A 23,555-nucleotide genomic window follows, 5' to 3' on the forward strand; every position below is an offset into this window, starting at 1 on the left:
GGCAGAGATAGCAACAACGTGCTTGAGACAGAGAATATATTATATTAATGGGCCAAAGGACAGAAAGAGAAAAATGCAGACTGCTCAGGATGCTAGTGGTTCGAGTCTCGGATGTTGGGAAAAGAAAGCAGGGGATGAAATGGAGACAGACGGTATGCCTGGTCACAGAAGAACCTTGACTCCCAGGCTGAAGCTCTTGCATTGTATTGACTAAGCTTTGTTAGACAATCCAGAGGCACTCCCAGTTATTTTTTTTCCCCCTGGGGTAACTTGTCTGAATCAGAGAAGATAGGCCTGGGAGAGAATTTGGATAGCAGAAATAATAATGTTGTTTGAACTTCAAAATAAAAATTCTCGCAGCAGCTTCCCCTCACAGTTTATAGCAAACATAACAATGACTCGTTTGGACTAAACCACCCAACCTGGGCAAGACTGTGATTTTAAAAGACTTTAGCCAACTTTTCCCTTGTATTGTAGAGCGTGTTGGCAGACACTTAAAGAGGCTTCCTCTGATGGTTATAATTAAACTTCAAAGGGAAATGGGCAAAGCCAGACATTTAGTTGGACTAAAACTATTTTCTTCTTTCCATTGTTACCAAAGTGCAATTCACCCTAGCTTCTTTCCCATCGCGTGTGTCAGAGAGTGAATAAATGGTTGAATTTAGAATGGAAGGGAAAGTCATTATGCCAGTAAGAATCTTTATTGCGGTCTGACTCATTTCACCTTGGGCCACTGTACATGCTGTGAACAGCATGGTGTTCCAGGACCTAGCTGATCCTGGCCTATTTTTGGTTTCCTTTTCAACCATCCTTAACTGGTATCCCATTCTCCAGCCCACTGAGCTATTTGGTGTTTGTATAGTCAATAGTCTTCATGCATTCATGTCTATTCTAATAGATTTCAGCTTTTATCTCTACATGTGTGTCCCACTCCCCTTCCAACCATGCTCATTTAGCCACAGAACTTTTATTTATCCTTAAAAACTCATGCTTGTGCAAATGTATCTTTTTTTTTAAATGGGACCCTGATGACACCACCCCAGCAAAATCAGTTAAATTTTTCTTTATGCACGCACAGAACTCAAAACATAAATTTTCTAGAATGGTATTGTGTTATATGTATGGATAATTATATTTTATATATCTGACTTGCTCAAATGGCAGCTCTGTGAGTTCAGAGATAACACGATGTTAAGAGTATTTGATTCAAGATATGTGCAAATCACTATGATAGTAACAAACTATAGAAATGATCCCTGAAAGTATAGTCTTAAATCACTATGAGAACACTGGGCAAGTGAAGCCAAACTTACTGAAACCATTAAAGAACCTCAGCATTCAAAGAGTGGCAAAAATAAAATAGAAGGCACTGTAGATAAAATAACCAAAAGATTAATAGCTAAACAAAATGTAAATCAATATAAAAACAGTTGGCATTTTTTTTTTCATTCAAAAATATTTTATGACCCTAGGCTCAGCCGAGGAAGATCACTAGGGGAATTCAAAAGAAAAATGAGGTAAACCTGGTCTTGCCTTTAAGATTGTTATAATCTCTTGTTGTGGATAAAGCTGCCCAACAAAACTCAATCAGTAAATAAACAGAGCTATTCAGCCCCGAGCTCTTGGAGTAGACTGAGAAGAGTTTTGAGACGACAGAGAATAGGAATAGACATGAGTTGTGTTATCTTCAACACTTTTCATGCCAAATTTGATGTAATCATTAAAGGTGGGATATAGTTTTTTAAATGCCATCCTTGTAACATACTTTATTTACCTGTAAGTTTACATAAATTAATTTTTAATTGAATTTATAGGGGCGACACTGATTGATATAATTATACAAGTTTCTGGAGCCCGATTCTACAACACATCTCTGAAGGTAGGATACTACGTCAGGGGTCAAAAAGATTTTTGCATATTGGGGTGATTACTAGCAAAAATGACCAAGATGAAGCACTCTCTATGTGAGTGAAGAAAATGAACCCCAAAGAGAAAATAAGAGAGATGTGACTTCATATTTAAAACATGCTTTTGGCCCTGGCCGGTTGGCTCAGTGGTAGAGCGTCGGCCTGGTGTGCAGAGGTCCCGGGTTCGATTCCCGGCCAGGGCACACAGGAGAAGCGCCCATCTGCCTCTCCACCCCTCCCCCTCTCCTTCCTCTCTGTCTCTCTCTTCCCCTCCCGCAGCCGAGGCTCCATTGGAGCAATGATGGCCCCGGGCGCTGGGGATGGCTCCTTGGCCTCTGCCCCAAGCGCTAGAGTGGCTCTGGTTGCAGCAGAGCGACGCCCCGGAGGGGCAGAGCATCGCCCCCTGGTGGGCAGAGCATCGCCCCCTGGTGGGCATGCTGGGTGGATCCCAGTCGGGTGCATGCGGGAGTCTGTCTGACTGTCTCTCCCCGTTTCCAGCTTTGGAAAAATACAAAAAAAAAAACCCCAAAAAACATGCTTTCTCTGTCTTCATTTCAGTCAGTTACAAAAGTACTGACTGGGATGGTATTTCATTCCTCATGGTCATGTTCAGTCTTCTGTCCGCAGCTTTTTGCTCAGTTGTTCAACCAGCTCCAGTCATCTTCTCACCATTTGGATTCTTTCACAATCACAGCAGGAGAGACTTTTTTCTTTTTTTCTTCCTTTTCCAAGGGAGAGGAGGGGAGATAGACTCCAGCATGTACCCTGACCGGGATCCACCTGGTGACCCCCGCTGGGGCTGATGCTCTGCCTATCTGGGGCCATACTTGCAACCAAGCTATTTTTAGTGCCTGAGGTGGAGGCTCCAGAGAACCATCCTCAGCACCTGGGCTCATGTGCTCAGACCAATGGAGCCATGGTTGTGGAAGGGGAAGAGAGAAAAAGGAAGAAGCAGGAGCAGAAGACATAGAGAAGCAGATGGTCATTTCTCCTATGTGCTCTGACCAGAAATCAAACCCGGGACATCCACATGCTGGGACTTTACCACTGAGTCAACCAGCCAGGGCAGGGGAGACTTTATTTCATGACTTGCTGGTTTTTAAACCATTATATCTCCTACTACCTCAGACCTACCAGTCTATTGACCTTATCAAAGAAGAAAACAAAGTTACGCTGACCTTACTTTATTTTTGACCCTTATGAATAATGGCATGTTTTCACAGTGTTTCTAAACCTACACTATGATAACCTTTTCTTGGATCCTATTCAAATTAATGCTAACCTGTGCCACTGAAATTTAAAAATAAGAGTTTTGAAGAGGCTTAATATAAAAATGGGTACATAAAATTTACTTTTAAAAATCAATTAAGCAATACAAAAATATTAAAAAGGGAGAAAATCAAAATGAAAAAATCTCTAAATGAAACAAATTTTCATAATATGATATTAAAATTTATAGCATCAGTGAACTTTCAAAAGTTCTATATAGCAAACTATATTCTTCATTTGATTTTCATTGCGGCTAAAGTAACTGAAAGAAATGTTGATAGTATTGATTATAATAAAATGGGATGTGAGGGAATGTTGATGGGGGGGTAAAGACAATAAATGGAACATGTTATATGAATTGAATAGAGAGAGAATTGCCACCCAACAATCTGCAAATTGCAAAATCCATCTCCCAACTATATGATTGGCTTTCTATGAGCTCTTGCATGAAAGTCAGTGAGGATTAGGGCCTATTCCCTCTATCTAAAATTAGAAAGCAGGTAAGGATAGATTTACAAGTGAGGTTGCTTATACTCCTGATGGAATGCATTTATGGGAAAGCAAAGAAATGAAAGGAATGGTAGAAAACTAGAGATGAGCAAACGTCTACATGCTTAAAACAAGGAAGACAATAGATTTTGGAAAATGTTAGCTGCAATAGTAACTAATAATCTCTGGTAAAAAATATACCAAAGTATGTATTTTAAAAATCATATTTGTTGCTTTTTTTTTTAATAAATGTGGAGCAATTGCTAAATACAAGACAGAAATTTGGAAGATAATAGATTAATAAGATACTGATTCTGTTCACAAGGAATGTCTAGACAAATATCAGATGGGCATTTTTTTTTTTACAAAATAGAACAGTTTCACAAGAAAAGTAAAGATACGTATCATGAGAACTAAGATGATTAACTATTATTACTGTCAAGGGGCCAGATTCTCAAACTCAAATGCCTTCTTGGGCCAGCAACAGAAGCAAATGAGTGAACCACACAATTCAAGGAGGCAGTTACCACTAACCTTCAACTGACCTTTGCCCTAGCAATGAAAGGTCCAAATAGTTTTAAAAACTCTCCCGCTTTATTTATTTATTTTTGTTAAGTATTCAAAATTGAAAAGTTGTGGACTATTAAAATTTGTTTAAAACAATTTGTGAGCCAATGTAATATAGCAACAAGCCAGAGTAGATTTTTGTGTTACCAGCATAAAATGTCTGCCTCACAGGGTTAAGAAATGCTCTGTGAAGAGTATTGTAATTTGGATTCCTCAATGCATGATATGTAAAACTTAGATATGTAGCGATTAAAGAAAAGAAGATCCCAGGCTAAGGCAATAAAGTGAGTTATGCAAAGAAAATATAAGTGTAATGGAGATAAACGAGAAACTATGAAGAGTCTATTTTGCAAAATATGGAATCTATGATGAGGAACAGAAAATATAATAGTATGAACATTTAGGAAAGAGGATCATGATGACCGGTAGTTTACGTAGATTATTTAAAAGGAAGTCGTGACAAATATGCCTGGGTACCATGGCAGAAACAATATGAACATTGATGTCAGTAGAATAACCTCGGACAGAAGTCAGTGAAATCCCTTCAAGCCTGTTTTGTTCGATACTTTGCAATGATATTGATGATGATCAAGAAGACTTTGACTAGAGTTACAGTTGACACAAAGTTGGGAGAGGTCACTAATCTGATGACGGGCTGAAGCCTAAACAATTTTGAGAGACTGTATGCAATGTTTCAACAGAACGCTAATGGTGCTGCTCAGCCAAGACAGTCAAAGAAATACATATCATATGCATGAAAATCACCCAGAAAACTATCTTATTGAGAATATTAAGACTCATTAAGGTTAATTAATACCCCTCAAATCATAGTCAGTGACATACACAGTCTGGGTCCACCATGAATCAGTCTAGAGTCGTCTGCTCCATCACAAAACCATGAAATAGAACAGTACTCTGCATTTCTTAGAACTTCAGATTGTATTTCATATGAAGTGGAAGACTGAAGTAAATGTCTTTTTAAGGTCACAATTCATTTAAAAGTCTATGTTTTTCTACTGATAAAACATTAATGACATTTGGACCTAATATATTGAGTCGAATGGATCAAAATTTACAGAAGCTAAGGTTTGTGTACCAAAAAGTGAGATGAACTTATTTTAATTGTTCTTTTCTTCTTTTTACAGTAATAGAATACTTGTCAATTAAAGATATTTAAATCTCAATCATATAATGAAATGTCCTGATTGCCTATTAATTGATAAAAATGTTTGAAAGTACTGTGGCTACCACAGAATTTCTTCCATTGAGTACTCACATTTGCTAAGTGGGTGTGTCTCTGGTTCTGCCTTCTCATTGGTTCTCTTCATTGCTTCTTTCCCCCAAAGATGGCATCTGTGTCCAGAGGGCAGCTTCATGGTGTTTTCAGAACTGTATTTCATCTACACTGGCCTGTGGCAAGGTATTTCTTACCAGTTGGTTCAGGAATGGTGATTTCCATCAATTCCTCCCATTCAATGCTGCAGTATAGCATGGTGCCTACAGTGCATGTACTCCTAGTCTGTGTCTCCATTCCCTCCACCCCAAACCCTTCTAATGAATGTCATTTGCTTTTTCTTGATCTTCGTTACAGTGTAAGAGACCCGTTGAAGACTGCTACTAGGTGCAAACACTTGGGTACCTCTTTTGTTATTGTCATGCAGCCTCATGCATGCCAAGTCAGATGGCTCATCCAAAAGCCAGGGTTTTTGAACTAAGCCAGGACACTGAAGTCTGAACTCTGGGATCCCCTTCTCATTTTCTTCCCATGCACCTCTCTTCTGGCATAGGAAAGGTTTTACTCCATCATGCATGTTCCAATGAAGTTTCAAGAAAAGCAATTTTCTCTCTGATCAAAAATTGATTGTTACAAATGGAAAATTCTTTTTTTTTTTTTTTTTTTCTGAAGCTGGAAACGGGGAGAGACAGTCAGACAGACTCCCGCATGCTCCCAACCGGGATCCACCTGGCACGCCCACCAGGGGCGATGCTCTGCCCACCAGGGGGCGATGCTCTGCCCCTCCGGGGCGTTGCTCTGCCATGACCAGAGCCACTCTAGCGCCTGGGGCAGAGGCCAAGGAGCCATCCCCAGCGCCCGGGCCATCTTTGCTCCAATGGAGCCTTGGCTGCGGGAGGGGAAGAGAGAGACAGAGAGGAAGGGGGGGTGGAGAAGCAAATGGGCGCCTCTCCCATGTGCCCTGGCCGGGAATCGAACCCGTGTCCCCCACATGCCAGGCCACCGCTCTACCACTGAGCCAACCGGCCAGGGCCCAAATGGAAAATTCTTGATTTTGCCCTGGCCAGTTGCTCAGTGGCTAGAGCATTGGCCCAGCATGCAGAAGTCCCAGGTTTGATCCCTGGTCAGGGCACACATAAGAAGCAACCATTTGCTTCTCTTCCTCTCCCTCTCCCCTTTTCTTTCTCTTCCCCTCCCACAGCCAGAGTCTCAGTTGGTTCAAGCATCATCCCCAGGCTCTGAAGATAGCTTGGTTGATTTGAGCATTGGCCCTCAGACAGGGGTTGCCAGGTAGATCCTGGTTGGCACGCATGCAGGAGTCTATCTCTCTTACCCTTCTCCTCTGACTTAAAAAAAAAAATCTTGATTTTAGTATGGCTAGTAATGTTTTTTGGGTTTTTTTTGTATTTTTCTAAAGTTGGAAACAGGGAGTCAGTCAGACAGACTCCTGCATGTGCCCGACCGGGATCCACCCGGCATGCCCACCAGGGGGCAATGCTCTGCCCATCTGGGGTGTTACTCTGTTGAGACCAGAGCCATTCTAGCACCTGAGGTAGAGGCCATGGAGCCATCCTCAGCGCCCGGGCCAACTTTTGCTCCAATGGAGCCTTGAGTGTGGGAGGGGAAGAGAGAGACAGAGAGAAAGGAGAAGGGGAGGGGTGGAAAAGCAGATGGGCGCTTCTTCTGTGTGCCCTGGCCAGGAATCGAACCAGGGACTCCTGCACGCCAGGCCAATGCTCTACCACTGAGCCAACCGGCCAGGGCTTTGTTTTTGTTTTGAAAGCTGCTTCATAACTTAATGCTGAGCAGTGACTTCCTTGATTAAGGTAGTGGCTGCTCTTTTTTGAAAATACACCTCTATCTCATGATCTGTGCTAAACAGTGTCAGGGTTCAAGGGCTTGGAGACAAGGCCGTCAATGTTTCAGAAGTGATATTTCAGAATAACACATTTGACTATGTATGAACAATATTGGGGGATAATTTATATGAATAAATAAAATATGAACATATTGAACATATTTATAACTTATGAACAGAAATGTGTATATCCCTCGGCCCAGATCTAAGTTTTCTAAAAGCAATAAAGCTGTACCTAAATAGGTGGAGAGATAATGTAGAGTCAGCAGCAAAAAACGATAGAATCAAAATGACCCTTAGAAGTCCTTCAAATGTGCAAAAAAAAAAAAAAAAAAAACCCCAAAATCTCTTAAATCCAAAAATTATAGAATCAGAATTGTCCATAAAAAACATGTGATTTTGCATATACTACCCCAAATGGTAATATTTACAAGTAAATATACCATGGTTAGATGACAAACTGTATTTGGAAAATATAATCTTACAGTATTTTTGCCTTTAATTACATCAAAGAACATGAGCATAGGTAAGTTTTGGAAATCAACTACATACATGTATTATGAATCGGCATTCCACTGTCTGTAAAATGGTTTTTTATTGCTTTCATCCCATACCTCTTTTTCTTTTCATTTTTCTGTGGTTTCTTTTCTTTTCATGATTCCAGCCATTGAAAAATCACCCTTAAACATTATGGTTGGTAAATATTTTTCTATTTTTCTTTCAGAGTGCTGCTGAAAACAGATTTGAAACTGTTCTCATCTGCTTACTCCACAGCCAACAGACTAGAATTATATGTACAGTGCCTCTTTAATGTTTGTGAATTATTGCCTGAAACTTCTCTGTGGCCTTTTATTATCTCAGCTTCTTATTTAAGGAGCTAATTATGTGATTCCCAGGGAAGGTTTCTTACTTTTTCCTTTATGTTTTATAAAAAGAAAAATAAACTGTCTTTCACATGGGCTCAGAAACCTAATAAAAACTATTGCTCAAGGTACCAGACTTCTTAAAATATAGTTCCTTTATTCTCTCCCTGATATCTGCTCAGACTCAACACTTATTTTGTCTTCCATGCTCCCAAGCTTTGTGATGGAGAGGAGGATAAATGTTGAGGATTCAGAATTGAAACCTTTCAGGGAAAAAAAAAATAGGTTAGAATCATTCGACTTAAAAATTATTCTATCAAAAACACCTATTGAAGAAAAGCTCTTGAAGGATGGGGGGTAGAGTAAGAAAAGTGTGAAAAATGAAGAGAGAGAGTCACATTTAGGAAAACAGCGATTTTGAGAGTTTAGAGCAAAAGCTAAGAAGCAACGACTATAAAAGACACTTTTGCGAGAAGTTGGAACAGATTTTAGGAAGGCCGCCATGAACTTTGTGATGGAATGCCACTGACTCTCACTGTTACATTTTTGTTTGTTGAATTGTCCCTGTGGGATGGGGGGTGGTGGTGGCTAAGCTTAGACTGGTCCCATGTATATTCTGATCACAAAAGGGGAAATAAAGGAAGAAAACGAAAGAAAAGAGGACACGTTGGGAGTAGGATACAGAAGATGGAAGAAGGCAGCAGAATCTAAAACCAAGTCTATGAATTGATGTGAAGTTTCCAAGCATGAGTCTCTATATTATCTCAAATTAAATTTCTAAAAATATGTAATTTCCAGAAAGAAAACAAATATCTTGAAAAAAAGGAATGGTATCTGAACTATGTATATATTTTCTCAAAGTGACTAATTTAAAAGGAAACTAGTATGCAGTTTCCTCAAAAAATTAAAAATAGAATTGCCTTTCAATCCAATGATCTCACTTTTGGGAATATATCTTAAGAATCCTGAAATACTAACTCAAAAGAATATATGCACACCTGTGTTCATTGCAGTGTTATTTATAAGAGCCAAGATCTGGAAATACCCCAAGTACTCATGAGTGAACGAGTCGATAAAGAAGCTGTGGAGGCCCTGGCCGGTTGGCTCAGTGGTAGAGCGTCGGCCTGGCGTGTGGGGGACCCGGGTTCGATTCCCGGCCAGGGCACATAGGAGAAGCGCCCATTTGATTCTCCACCCCCCCCTCCTTCCTCTCTGTCTCTCTCTTCCCCTCCCGCAGCCAAGGCTCCATTGGAGCAAAGATGGCCCGGGCGCTGGGGATGGCTCCTTGGCCTCTGCCCCAGGCGCTAGAGTGGCTCTGGTCGTGGCAGAGCGACGCCCCGGAGGGGCAGAGCATCGCCCCCTGGTGGGCGTGCTGGTTGGATCCCGGTCGGGCGCATGCGGGAGTCTGTCTGACTGTCTCTCCCCATTTCCAGCTTCAGAAAAAGAAGCTGTGGAACATTTCTATGATGGAATACAATTCAGCCCTAAAAAAGGAAACCTTACTTCTTGCAACAGCATGGATGGACCTGGAGATTATGATACTATGTGAAATAAGCCAGACAAAGAAAGACAAGTACCAAATGATCTCACTTATATGTGGGATCTCAGGAACAAAATAAGCTGATGAACAAAATGGAAACAGAGGCATGGACACATGGAACAGGCTGTCAGATGGGAGGGGGTGAGGGGACTGGATGAAAGAAGGTGAAGGGATTAGCCAAAAAAACTTACATACGTAACACATAGACACAGACAAGCGTGTGGTGTTAGGCAGAGGGAAAGGAGGGTGGGAGTTGGGTGGAGGTGGGCGAAGGGGGGAGATGGGGACAGAGAGAAAGTTGCTTGGGGCAGAGGGCACACAATGTGGTGGGCAGACGGTGTTCTATTGAGTTGTACACTTGAAGCCTGTGTGGTTTTGTGAACCAGTGTCATCCCAATAAATTCAATGAATAAAAAAAGAAAACCAGTTATTTAGATGTATAATTTCTGAGTTATTCATACCACATTGCATGAATTGCTTGTATTTAAATTGGGCAGATTTTGCATAGTCTTCCCATACTTTAAATTGTTATATTTTCCTCATGATATTTTAAGTGGCTGATTATGATTTGAGACAGACTTTGTCACTATTTTTATAACTACTGTTTACTTATTTTGTTCCCCCAAAGAAAGCTGTGGTATCCCCCTCTTTGTTCTGTCTTTCAATTCAATTGGCCATGATAACTAATGGAATTCATCTAATTTGTACAAAAGCACATTTTCAAAGAGTGAAAACATTAAAAGTTTGATCATGACTACTTTCTTTTGTTTTTACTTGGCAGAAAGGAGGGAACTATTCAATATTCCTCCATTCAGTCACTTTTAAAAATTAATAACTTACTTTTTACAAGTTAAATAAATATATCCAGAGCCTCCCTTGTTCATTTTGACTTAAAAATGGAAAATCACTGCTATTTGATGACAATAATGGTTTAAAAAATCACCAGACTGACTTCTGCCCCCAAACTGCTTTTTCTGATGCTGTTCTGATGACAGTGTAAAATACCCTTTTTTTAAAGGTACATCTTGGATGATGTGAACTCTGAAAACCCAAGTTACACCCAGGATTCCATTCCTTTGTGGTTACTCACCTGGACCACAGACATGTAGGACCTGTCTGAAGGAGACACAGGCACCAAGCAGGGCCCCACCAGTGAGTCATCCCTTTAATGTAGCGAAACTATGGAGGGACGATGTATTGGTTGTCAGAGAAATCTAGTTTACCAGTAGAAAATGACATCCTCTATTAAGAAGGTCTAAGGTGCGACTCACATAATTGTCCTAATTTTAAGATTGATGGGGATCATGAAGCATTTCTTTCCGTTGGTGACAGGTCATAATAAATGCCTTAAGTGTATAGGACTGCATATGGTTTTAGAATGTGACTTTATAATGAAGGTGGAGACCCAAACTCCATCTATCGTGTCTATATATATGTGTGTGTCTGTGTGCGTGTTTTAGCGCTCTGGGAAGTGTCTTGACCGAGAACCTGAGCAGGACAGAGCAGCCTAGATCTGAGGGAGCTAACTGGCACCATGAAAATATCAGGTGTCTTTCTGCTCCTCTCTCTGGCTCTTTTCTGCTTTTTCTCAGGTGAGTTTTATTTTCCTTTGAAACTGAAATCCAATATTTATGCTTAACTGAAAATGACGAGTGCATTGGCCCACCATATCTCAAAATTTTAACAATTTTGATATAAAAGACCAGTTCTGAGAAGTTATCATAATGATGATAAAGACTGTGATGATGAAAATGGGAATAGCAATAATGATAAAAAAATAAGTTTTGTTTATTGAGCATGTACTATAATTCTAGGCATAGACTAGGGATGGTAGGTATTATCTCCAATACACATAGCAAGATACTCCTACCTATATTCTGCATATAAAAAAAAAACTGTATCACAAGAAGTAAGAAAATTGCCAAAGGATTTGCAGCTCATAAGTGGAATTTGGAATTTGGTCTGGTTTTCTAGACATCACGGTTTATGTTTGTTCCACAAAACTAATCTGCGGTATAGCTAGTTACCTTAAATATTAGCTTGCATTTCTAAGATGAAAGAAAGCTTCCCCATACTTACGATTCTTATACAGTAATGAGAACTCAATTAAAATTTAAATAAGGGGAAGAAAGGAAACTCAAATAGAGAATCCTGCAGAAAGAAAGTCATCCAATCTTAGGATATTGTAACATATATGCAACTGAGGGACTCACAATTCTTCAAGAGGGAGACTATCTTTGGCCAGCTTCATGAGCAATAGCCATATATTCTACCAATTCAGATTGTTCAAAGGACAACTGTCCTTTGAGCTGATGTTTTTCAGCACAGAGTCATGTAAATGAGCAGGGCCACTGTAGCTCTTTCTCTCCTTCCCTATTTTTTTTTTTTTTTACTCTGTTCTGTTGTAGTAGACAACGCATGCGCTAGAGTCTCTAGATCCAAGACCTTGGCCCAGCTCTTCTGCTATGACTGTGTCAACTGGAGATATAACCCAGCTCTCTGAGATATTCTCATTTATAGAGTTCTACAACTGAGACTGTGTACAGGACCTGCCAGGTCTGATCTATCACTTTCTGTGACAGAAGTCATCGAATTTGGGGGCTAGCAGAGATTTTAAAGGTCTGAATAAGTAAACAATTTTTCAATGAGATGAATAGGTAAAGAAGTCATTGTTTACTGGAAACTGGTCATATTTACACAAACAAATATGTTTAGAAATATGAAAAAATTAGATAAAGGGTTACTGTGATATTAGGGAACAGGTTTTGACTACTAAGGCTATATAACATGAAACAGTGTTCCTGTCAACTGCTGAGATAGCATAAAAATAGATGTGACAATATTAAAATTTGTTTGCTTTTGATGATCTCAGAAATTAATTGTTAACCTCTTATTGTTTCTCTTTAACAAGGTAAACTGATTTTTTAATTGGATTTGGTGGACTAATACACTTAATTTACTAAAACATGGTCCTTCATAGATAAATTGATATTTGGGAAGGCTAATGCCTAAGAACCTTAATGTTGAATTTCAGTCCTGGCTGAAAAGTTGTTTCTGTTTTATCTTGTGTGACCTTTCTGAGTCTTTTCCTCATCTGCAAAATCGGGATATAAAAGGAGTATCACTATGTGAGGGATTAAATAAGAAAATGCATGTAAAGTGCTTTACCTCGTAGATGGGATATAGTAAGAGTTTAACAAATGTCTATTACTATTGACATTATTAAAGTAATCATAAGATGACTATATTGAACTCAGGCATTGTTGATGTTAATCCTGCTTCTAGCTTGATATTTCCTAGATATGTGACATCAAGCAAAACCTCTCTTCTTCTGTTAAAGATTTGAACAGTGAAAAAATGACTGAGAATTGTCATAATGAGTTTTCCTGGGACATAAAAAATCACTTTCAGTGGTTATGAAAATATAGACTTACAGCCCCTCTTGGGTCTTATATAATGGAATTTTCAAGTGATTGTCCTAAAAAATCTGTATGTTTAATACCATTGCTGCAATAATGTTGGTAATCACTGTAGCAGATGGTCATTAACTTTACTTTAAATTGAAAAGCCTTGAATGCACTTTAAGATCTTTCCCAGTGTCCTCCCTCAAGTGCCGACACTTATTCATACCCTTTCTGTTACGAGGTGGCTTTCGGCTAAATGTGCAAGGTGTCACTGGCATGAGGAGTTCCACAGAAATGACCAGCATTCAGTTCATGCCAGAAATGAACTTAAGACATTTATTAATTCAGTATTTTACACCATTGTAACCACAACCTAAAACCACAGACATAACTATAAAGATGGAGGGAGAGAGAGAATCAAGCTGTTATTATAGATTTTTATTTTCCTCTTTCAGGAATTTAGAGGGATGTAACAAGAGAAATGAGTCACAAAACTGAGAGTGACTTTGTCCTTGCCAGTCTATAGTTGGGCCAGATCTTTAAAACTGAGTATAAGAGAGCAGAAAAGCAATTCTGAGCTCAAAGAACAAATAAAGTTAATCTCTTTCTACACTGTCTGTAACAAAGACAGTGCACTGAACCACAAAATGTCAACATTAGAGATTTTCCAACCCAACTTCTGCACAGTCAGACCAGAGATGAGAAGGTCATTCCCACAGGACATCAGTGATTAGGCCAGAGCTGTACCATGAATCTCCCAATCCTGAAATAATTTTCTCTCACGCTCCCCCAACCTCTAAGAATTATGACTTCATTCTGGTCTATCCCCTTTCATCACTTCCCAAGTTCCTACTGCACCCTAAGAAATGAACAGGTTTATAAAATAAGACAACCATGCTGTGACTTGTTGAGATGACCAAGAACCAAGAAAAAGTATTATTTTACATTTAAGGATTTCTTTCTTTTTTAAATCTTATTTTTATTAATTTTAATGCAATAATATTGATAAATCAGGGTATATAGATATGTATTGAGAAAATATCTCCAGATTATTTTGACATTTGATTATGTTGCATACCCCTCTTAATATTGCAAATCTCACATTTGGCACATTCAGAATTACAGTGTTCAGATTTTGTATTTTTTTTTCCCCCAGGTGTCTTCAGTCAAGGAGAACAGGTCAGTTCCTATTTTTATCTATTCTTCAGAACTGGATGGTGCTTGGCTGGTATTCCCTGGACAAAGACATTTGTGTGTAAAAGAGCAAAATCAACGAATAAGCAGACCACATGCAGAAATCAGTAGAAGGAATTAATCTTTTTTATTTTTAATGTTTATTGTATTGATTTGAGAGAGAGAGAACGAGAGGAAGGAACATTGATCTGTTCCTGTATGTGCCCTGATCAGGGATTGAACAGGCAACCTCTGTGCTTCGGGACGATGCTCCAACCAACCTAGCAACCAGTCCAGGGTGGGAATTCATATTTTAACTACAATTTCTCTATGACTAAAAGGAGCTTAAACACCCATTCTCAAGCTTTGTTAATGTAAAGTAACTATAAATGACAATGGGATGAACTTATGACAACACTCGTACTCTATCGCCATTTTTGCTGTGGGATCTTGGGCAAGTTACTCAGATTTTCTAAGCTGCACTTTCCACAACTGTAACAAAAAGGGATAACCTTATTCACCTCATAGTCTCATAGACAGGTTGAAATTACATAAACTATGTGGAAGCATTTGTTAAACTATATAAGGGCTAGTTATTGACTAATAATGGACAGCTTCTGCAAGATTTAGGGCAGAGGTTATTATTATTATTATTATTATTATTTTGTAGAAATAAGGCCACTGAGAGTGGACCAAAAAATTGATTACTGCTCTGTATTGAGTATATAGACCAATTCACTCAAATTGAAATACAATTTGGATAAAAAATTAGAATGGACACAAATTATCTTCATTGTCTGGCTGATTATTTCCCCCCAAATTAAACCACCAACTTTTTTCCAGATTGCTGGTTCTAACTATCAAAAGACAGCACACACAGGTGCCATTTGCTCAGCTAATCCTGTTTCAATGTCCATACAGAACATTTCAACTTGATCTTGGCAATGGTTCTAATTAGCCTGTGTTCCCAAGAACCTTTGACATCAAAAGTTTCTAAACTGATTGGAGTTGGCAAAAGAGTTGAAAACCTTTCCTAACTCTAGGATACCCATTACATTGCGTAAGACCTTCTTTTTCCTTCCAATTTTAGAATGTCAGAAATTGAAGAGTATATTACAATGAATGATACCCTACAATTACTGAAACTTGCAATGCGTATGTGCTTAAGGCACATGTGTTTGTACTGGTATATAAAATTGTACATCTTAAAATTGATTTCTTCTTATGTTTAAATACACATGGTAGCACAATCTATGTTAAATATCAAAACAAACAAACAAGGAAAGGACCGGAGGTGTAGCCAACCTATTTTGTGTCCCATGAGGTAGTAAAATAGAAGACCATTGCACACAGATTGAAAAGATATGGAATTTAATCCCAGTTTTCTCATCAACACACAAGTCTCTTCCCTTTGTCAGGCTTTGATTTCTGAGATTTTTAATGGTTCCCAGATTTTCAATTTTTTCTAAAATTCATTTAAAATCTACTATTTATTATTCCTATCCCTTTGAATGGGCCTAAGTCTCATAGTGGGCTTGCTTTAGGGTCATGGAGGATGCTTCCTAAATATATAAATTCCAGCACCACGCCAGACTCCCTAAATCATAATCACCCAGGTGGGAGATATGAATTTGCATTCTAAGGAATTATGCAGCTCTGAGGAGCACTGACTTTGCTCAGATATTTTAGAGACATTGTGCATGAGTTCTAATTCGAATACTTCCTGGCTGTGTGATCTGAGGGATGTCTTCTCCCTTGTCCCTGCCTTTGTTTCCACATCTCTACAATAAAAATTTAGATTCAATGATCTCTAAAGCCCCACTGACCCTTTGGTACCTGAGTTAGAATGAACCAAGCCTGCCTTGCCAAGACCATTGTCCTTTCCCCTCTCAAGTAGACAGGGAAGTGAGGGTGCCACCTTGAGGTGGCATCAAAGTGACCATTTCTCTTCTGTGTGGCTGGAAGGATGGCAGGGGTCCCCACAACAGACAGAGAATGTTGAAACTAACCTTAGGAGCAGGCCATCTCAAGTCTGATCCTGCTAAGACAAAAGGAAGAAAGATTACCTCCAGTGCTTAAGTCATTCTACTCATGCCAAGAAGTTCCTCCATGCAGAAGCATCTGATGATAGATTCTAGTTAACAGTCTAAATGATAGGCTTGCAAAAGACTACTTTTAGAATCATTCACTATATTGTCTTTATTTTTCTTATTTTCATACTAGGCTATGTATTACTAGGCCATAGCCCTAACGAGTTGTTTAAATGACTACTTCAGATTGGAATTAGCGTAAACCTCTCAAAACCGATGATGGGCAACCATTTTCTGTTACAATCATTTTTGAGATATCCCAGTTTACTTCTGTTGTATTTTAAGATGAAAATATAGTGTATTTTACTGTAGTTAGTAAAACAATGCTCCATGACTAGAGTGCATCTGGGGCTGTCTATTTTTCCTGATTAGTTTGAATTCACTTATTATTAATACACTGGCAAAATTGCTACTTGTGATTTAGAGACATTAACCAGCATCTACAAGTTAACACCAGGTAGGAAAACCGAGGCCTCAGAAAGAGGAGCTAAGCTGATTCTAGTTTACCAACTGCGGTTACAGCTGTGACTCCATATTAAATGAGCTCCCACACCCCACACTACCTCTCACCAGCAGCAGGAAACCATGTGCAATGCACATCAAAGTGCTTAGAGCAGTACAATTTTCTAAACATTTATACCACAGTCTTTCTACTATGCTTTCTTCTCAAACAAAGGAGAAATATAATGAAAACAGTAGTTTAATGAAAGATAACTTGTCTCCACATATATATTTTGAGGAAATGGAAGCAAGGGGAATAATATTTATTACACTGACTTGGCCAATAAATGTTGAGGGTGGGCAAAGTAGTCAATTTGCAATTGTTGACAAGCCCTTGAGACAAAGAAATACACAAAAGGTAACATTTGTAAGGGGAAAGAAATGGCAATGTTTTATTCTGAGGGTAGGCTAAGGAATCTGAAGAGTGGTACTATTGTGTAAAAAAGAAAAAAAAGAACATAAAACTAGTTTGGAGGAAAAAATAAGAAAAAGAGCTATATTTTGTATTAAATAAGAATTAAATTGTTACCCAAAGTTTCCCTGTACTTTTCTAACAATAAGAATTAGAGTTTGAAATTTTGTTTAAAAATCAAGGAAAAAAATGTCAAAGACTCAACAGCATCGCCTGGAAATATAAATGTTCTTAGAAAGAGAAGAATCAAATATTTACAATTTTCTTGGACGTGACCATGGTGAATATTCAGGAAGAAAATAAAAAAGATGATAAAAGGGATAGAGAAGAAATAGTTGGAGGTCGAGAGTATTGACATATTACAGAAGTCAGGAAAGAGCTTGAAAAATAAATAATGTAAAAAAGTCAAGATTGTTTTATAAATAGCCAGTGGGTGCATCTTCAGTCATTTATTAGAGCCGTTTTGGGGGTGCGGAAAGGTATGAAAACGGGGGAAGTAGAAGCCAGTGGGAGGCGTGTTGAGAAAACTGGTATGATTAAAAAGGAGCTGATTGTAACCATCTAGGTGGTAGTAAAGGAAAGAACAGATGAAGTCCTACACCCTACAGGTGTGTGTGTTTACAAATTTTCATTGGTTTTACTTGTTGAACTAAAATGCTAGACTAAAACATCCAAGATCCTGACTTTCTGAGTTTTATGTTCACATAAGCTCATTTCCCAATGAAGTTAAATGATTTGGTAGTTAACATTAAATAACTAATCTGTGTACTAAAATGTCCCTGGATTCCAGAATTATTTTTGAAGGTACAGTTTTTTGAAGAACCACAAGGGGTCAGGCTGATACTATATACACTGGCACCCAAGTATCTAGAAGGAGTTAAGTAGAGGCTCTTGTAAAAAGACAATACCAATCTAAAAAACACCAAAACGAAACAGTAACAACAAAAAGCCCTCATTAAATAGGGCAAAAAATAATGGGCTCCAAAAATTCTAGAATTTAAACAATTTACATTGCTAGTGTTTGTAATAGCACTCCTCCACATAAGACTTGAAACTTTTTTGTGTGTGTATTTTTCCGAAGTTAGAAGAGGGGAGGCAGTCAGACAGACTCCCGCATGTGCCTGACTAGGATCCACCCAGCAAGCCCACCAGGGGGCAATGCTCTGCCCATCTGGGGCGTTGCTCCATTGTGGCTGGAGCCATTCTAGTGCCTGAGGCGGAGGCCATGGAGACGGCCTCAGCACCTGGGCCAACTTTGCTCCAATAGAGCCTTGCCTGCAGGAGGGGAAGAGAGAGATAGAAAGGAAGGAGGGGGAAGGGTGGAGAAGCAGATGGCGCTTCATCTATGTGCCCTGACTGGGAATCAAACCTGGGACTTCTACACACTGGGCCAACGCTCTACCACTGAGCCAACAGGCAAGGGCCAAGACTTGAAGCTTGATAGTGTTTTCAAAAAACTTATGCCAACAACCCTAGAACACAGGCACTGCCAGCTCCAAGTTACATATTCACAAAATTTAAACTCAGAGTAATCAAGTGTTTGCATAAGGAAATGTAGCTAGAATGTGGAAGAAGCAAAATTCGAACCCAAGTCATCCTAATTCCATTTACAGGGCAATCCCCTAAAATTACAGAGCATTAGGATTCAGGGAATTTCAGCTCTCTTGGGGCTGACAGAAGAAATTTTAAGGAGAAAAAGTAATCCTATCACCCTTGGTCTTACACCTAGTTGAAGAAAGGACTTAGCTTTATTTAAGCCACTTTACTGAAAGAAGTCACTGCTGAATCTTATATTATCAAAGCTGGAGGGGTCCATGGAGATGGTCCAATCTAATGGGACTGAACATTCATACAAAACTCCTTCTGAAATGTAGTAAGAGCTAGTTAGAGGAGGCCTAGAATAAGCTTATTTTCTGCATTCCTAGTCTAAGACTATTTCAGATATTCCATACCGACTTCCTACAATTCTTACATGACCACATTTGATCCTCATAACAATCCTGGCAATGAAGCATGGCAACTGTTATTTAAAAAACATTTCGGTTAAGAGAACTGAGGTGTGGATAGTGAGTGCTTTGTCTGAGATGAGAGGGACAGCCAGTGGTGAGTGGCAGAACAGGTTCTGAAACGTGCTCCTCCTGCTGCTTCAGGGGTCCTGGAAGGACACGACAAGTTGGAAGTATGAAATGTATCTACCTACTAAGGAAGTTTGTTCACAGACCATTTGATTGATGTGGTTTTATTTCTGGAAATCCTAAACCCTTCCTAGTATCATTCCCAGGGGGCAGTAGAAGGGGAGTGGGTATGGGATGAGGGGTGGTGTCTAGGAGCTCTCAAAGTGAATGCCCTCCCCAAGTGCCACTTCCATATCTGCTTTCTAAAGGACAAAAGAGCCTGGATCACAAGATCAGAGGGTCACGGGCCAGGGAAAGGTGGCTTAAGAAGGCTTCTTTTTAAAGTAAGAAACTTGTTTCTTTTCCTCACTTATCTGACTATAGAGTCACACATATCTCTGACTGAGATGCCCATGGTGACATCTATCACACATTGTTATAATTATCTGTGTTCTTTTCTGCTTTCTTAATGCAAATAAGATGGTGAACTTATGAAGATAGTGTTGATAACTGATTTCTCTTTGCACCGCTAGCACCCAGAACCATTAGTTTCCCATTGATTGTTGGTCAAATAAGTGGAAATATCAGTGATCGGTCTATGGTTTACAGTCTGTTCTTGACTCAGGCACACAATAGCAAATGTGTACATTCATGACTTCAATACAAAGCACATTAGCTTTGGAGAAAAAAGTGTCCTAACATAAATAATGCCCTAAAGATTGTCCAGCCATGTTTCTATTTGGGGCACTAAAGGAAGGGTTACTCTCCCAGAAGTAATATGAAAGGACACAGTTATCTTTAAGAGCTGTAGGAAAAAGTGGGACTGTATGTGGCACTATAAAATGCCTAGCTATATTCCATCCAACCAAGCCCTAAAAAGATCTCTCATAAGCACCATACTACCCAACCTCAATAGTGCAAGATGTGGAATTTCAACAAAAATATATGTTTAATAGTCTAATGTGCCTTACATCTGACATATGTGGTAATATTTTATAACTTAATTACATGACTTCTTTGCTGAGATTTCACCTATGCCAAAATTTAAAGAGCTTTGTCAGTATACTATGTTTGTTAACATCATAAAGATGTGATTCCTCTTATTTATGCCCACACATTTCCCTAATAAGGTATTTTAGTAAAGCCTACATGTCTTGATTTTAAGTGTGGTCAAGGGTACATAGTGACAGTTGGTCTTTATTTCTTTCAATGAGGACATGTTGGAAATCAACCATAGTAGATTATTGGAAATTCTGGACCAGCAATGAGGAAGAATATATTCCAGCACTGGTTTTTTGTTGTTGTTGTTGCGACTTTTTAGTTGTTCATTGATTGCTTTCTCACATGTGCCTTGACCGCGGGCCTTCAGCAGACCGAGCAACCCCTTGCTGGAGCCAGCGACCTTGGGTCTAAGCTGGGGAGCTCTTTGCTCAAGCCAGATGAGCCCGCGCTCAAGCTGGCGACCTCGGGGTCTCAAACCTGGGTCCTTCCGCATCCCAGTCCGATGCTCTATCCACTGCGCCACCACCTGGTCAGGCACCCAGCACTGGTTTTAATGCTTCCTGATTGTGTGGCATTGAGAAGCTACTTAATCATCCTGAGGATCAATATTCACATCTGTAAACTGGTTAATATAATATTCCTCCATGTGCTTCTCAGAGTTATTGTGAGACTCAACTGAGTTCCATCTATATGGTTGGAATATTATGAAGCAATTGATAAAAGTAAGACAGTGTTATTTTAAGGAACTAAGATAGGGGTAAAGTATGGTCCTGTATTCATGTCACTTCATTCCACACAATTGACATTTGGAAAAATTTGGTTCTACCTATTGTGTGTTGCCTGTACCCTGGAATCAAATGGCTCAAATGTCATTTGCACACCAAATATTGATTCAGTTAACATTGAATTGAGAAGAATTTTAAAACTCCAGGCTACTTCTGAGAGACCATTATAACTGAGGGTATATTTTAGTGGCATAGGTGCTACTACCATTTCTTCAACAGAGCCCATGACAATAATTATTAATCATCACAGTACATGTTCTCACCAAAAGCTGGATGCAACCTCAGAATCCTAACTAGAGCCACTGAGGCACAAAAGTTCAAATACTACAAATGGACTCTGAGACAGAGTAAGTTAATATAAAGATTTTAAAACGTTGTTTTCAAGAGAACAAATGGATGTAGCAGCCCTGGGGGAAACTAACAAGCCATCATATAACATTTTGGAAGCTCCTTGGTATGATCATCCGTATCTTTATGGCAGTACGGAAAAAGTGCTATTAGAGTTGCATTAATACAGTAGAAACAATGTCACTTAAAGACCAAAAACCTTGGATTAATTTAGTGTTGGTGCAAAAAGTCATACCCATAGCATTTGCCTTACTCCTTACATTTATAAGGAGTAAAGAATTGCCTTACATCATTCACTTACTTCTGAATACAATAAATATGAAATTGCATATCCTGTGTCCAAAAGAAAAAGTTTGTTATGTTTAATACATTCTAAATAAGCAGACAAAGAAAGTCACTATCTATTTCAGGAAGCTTTACATCATATAATTTATATAGAATTTTATAGAAATATGTTTATATGCATAATTTCATATAAATATATAAACAAATAAATATATTTATATATTAATAAATGTTTATATGTTTATATAACATATATTTATATAAGTTAATATAAATAACTATATTTATATGTGTATATATAATTTAAGTTTGCTATAATTTATTTATTATGTATAATAAATAAATGTTTATATATTTATATGACTTAGATAAGTAAATATTTATATATTTATATATAACTTTATATAAATATATATATTAATGCATACATATATTATTTTAAGTTTGCTGTCCAAAGCTTCTGTTCTACAGACAGTCCCTTAGACAGAATGTAATGTCCATTGTCACTGTGCTTACTTTGGTAGATTGACTGTGGTGAGTTCCAGGATCCCAAGGTCTACTGTACTCGGGAATCTAATCCCCACTGTGGCTCTGATGGCCAGACATACGGCAATAAATGTGCCTTCTGTAAGGCGATGGTGTAAGTATCATACCAACCTGTTCCTTACAAATGCAAACTTCCAGAGTAAGACAATGACACTTTCTTTGAGATAGTCTAGAAAGTCCTATCCATACCCAGCTGTAGAGACTAAAGAAATAAGCTTCAGGCAAATAAATTGAAAACAAATGGGCCAAAAACAAATGAAAAATTACTTTGTGATTATTAAGTGTGATTCAGCTTAGGGAAATTTTTTTTGATATTTATATCTTGAAGAATTTTTATACTTTTTAATTTTTTTCCATTGATTTCTAAATAAAGATTTAAATAATTTCTATCCATTTATGTTTTGTTATTATTATTTTAATTAATTTTAGAGAAGATAAAAAATCTTTTAGCAACAGTTATTTTGAAAATTCATCAAAATCAGAAACATTAAAAACTTGTGAGACAATTTATTAGCAATAAACATATTATTTTATCCACATCATTTTCAAACATTTTATTTTATACCAAATTCTATGTTGGTAAGGCACCAATTTCCATTCATTCCTTTCTTTTAGTCTGATGAAAGAGGCTTTTTACAAAGAATAGAGGAGAGGATCATCCTTTATTACAAACTATTCAAACTTTACAGATAGTACAATAGGGAGATTCTATCAAGGGCCAATAGTTATTGAGTTTATGTGTTTATGAGAAATAGAACAGGTGCTGTAGATTTTCGCCAACAGACTCAGAGCTTCCTTGTGGGACATAGTTCATAATTTAAAATTTATGCAATCATCAATCAAGCAGTTTCTTAGTCTGATTACTCCTAAATCAAGGGAATTAGGCCTCTTTTAAAAACCTCACTTCTTCATCACTGTCATCCTTTTCTTGTATTAAGCAGTGATAGTCAACCTGGTCCCTACTGCCCACTAGTAGGCGTTCCAGTTTTCATGGTGGGCGGTAGCAGAGCAACCAAAGTATAAATAAAAAGATAAATTTAACTATAGTAAGTTGTTCTATAAAGATTTATTCTGTCAAACAGTGTAAATCTGACATAAAGTACTTGGTAAGTAATTATTATTATATGCTTTAACTTGCTGTAACTCTGCTTTATAAATTTTATAAAGT

At 38.4% G+C, this 23,555-nt stretch overlaps 1 protein-coding gene and 1 pseudogene across 6 annotated transcripts in view; one reads left to right on the forward strand and one right to left on the reverse strand.

Annotated features, from left to right (window-relative positions):
- Window positions 1–23,555, forward strand: part of LOC136336003 (serine protease inhibitor Kazal-type 6) — a 47,405-nt gene that overhangs the window by 22,858 nt on the left and 992 nt on the right. For 2 of the 6 annotated variants that reach the window (XM_066277306.1, XM_066277307.1), the window contains exons 2-3: window positions 14,288–14,310; window positions 22,366–22,481. In XM_066277306.1, the coding sequence (XP_066133403.1) occupies window positions 14,288–14,310; window positions 22,366–22,481 (139 nt within the window). Of the gene's footprint in view, window positions 1–1,814; window positions 1,880–5,578; window positions 5,653–10,745; window positions 10,880–11,188; window positions 11,320–14,287; window positions 14,311–19,690; window positions 19,766–22,365; window positions 22,482–23,555 lie in introns of those variants that run through there. The other 4 variants (XR_010731353.1, XM_066277302.1, XM_066277303.1 and 1 more) reach the window with 4 other exon arrangements.
- Window positions 1,175–1,272, reverse strand: LOC136336842 (small nucleolar RNA U3; annotated as a pseudogene).

The sequence above is a fragment of the Saccopteryx bilineata genome, chromosome 4 (genome assembly GCF_036850765.1).
Source record: "Saccopteryx bilineata isolate mSacBil1 chromosome 4, mSacBil1_pri_phased_curated, whole genome shotgun sequence".
Taxonomy (NCBI): Eukaryota; Metazoa; Chordata; class Mammalia; order Chiroptera; family Emballonuridae; genus Saccopteryx; species Saccopteryx bilineata.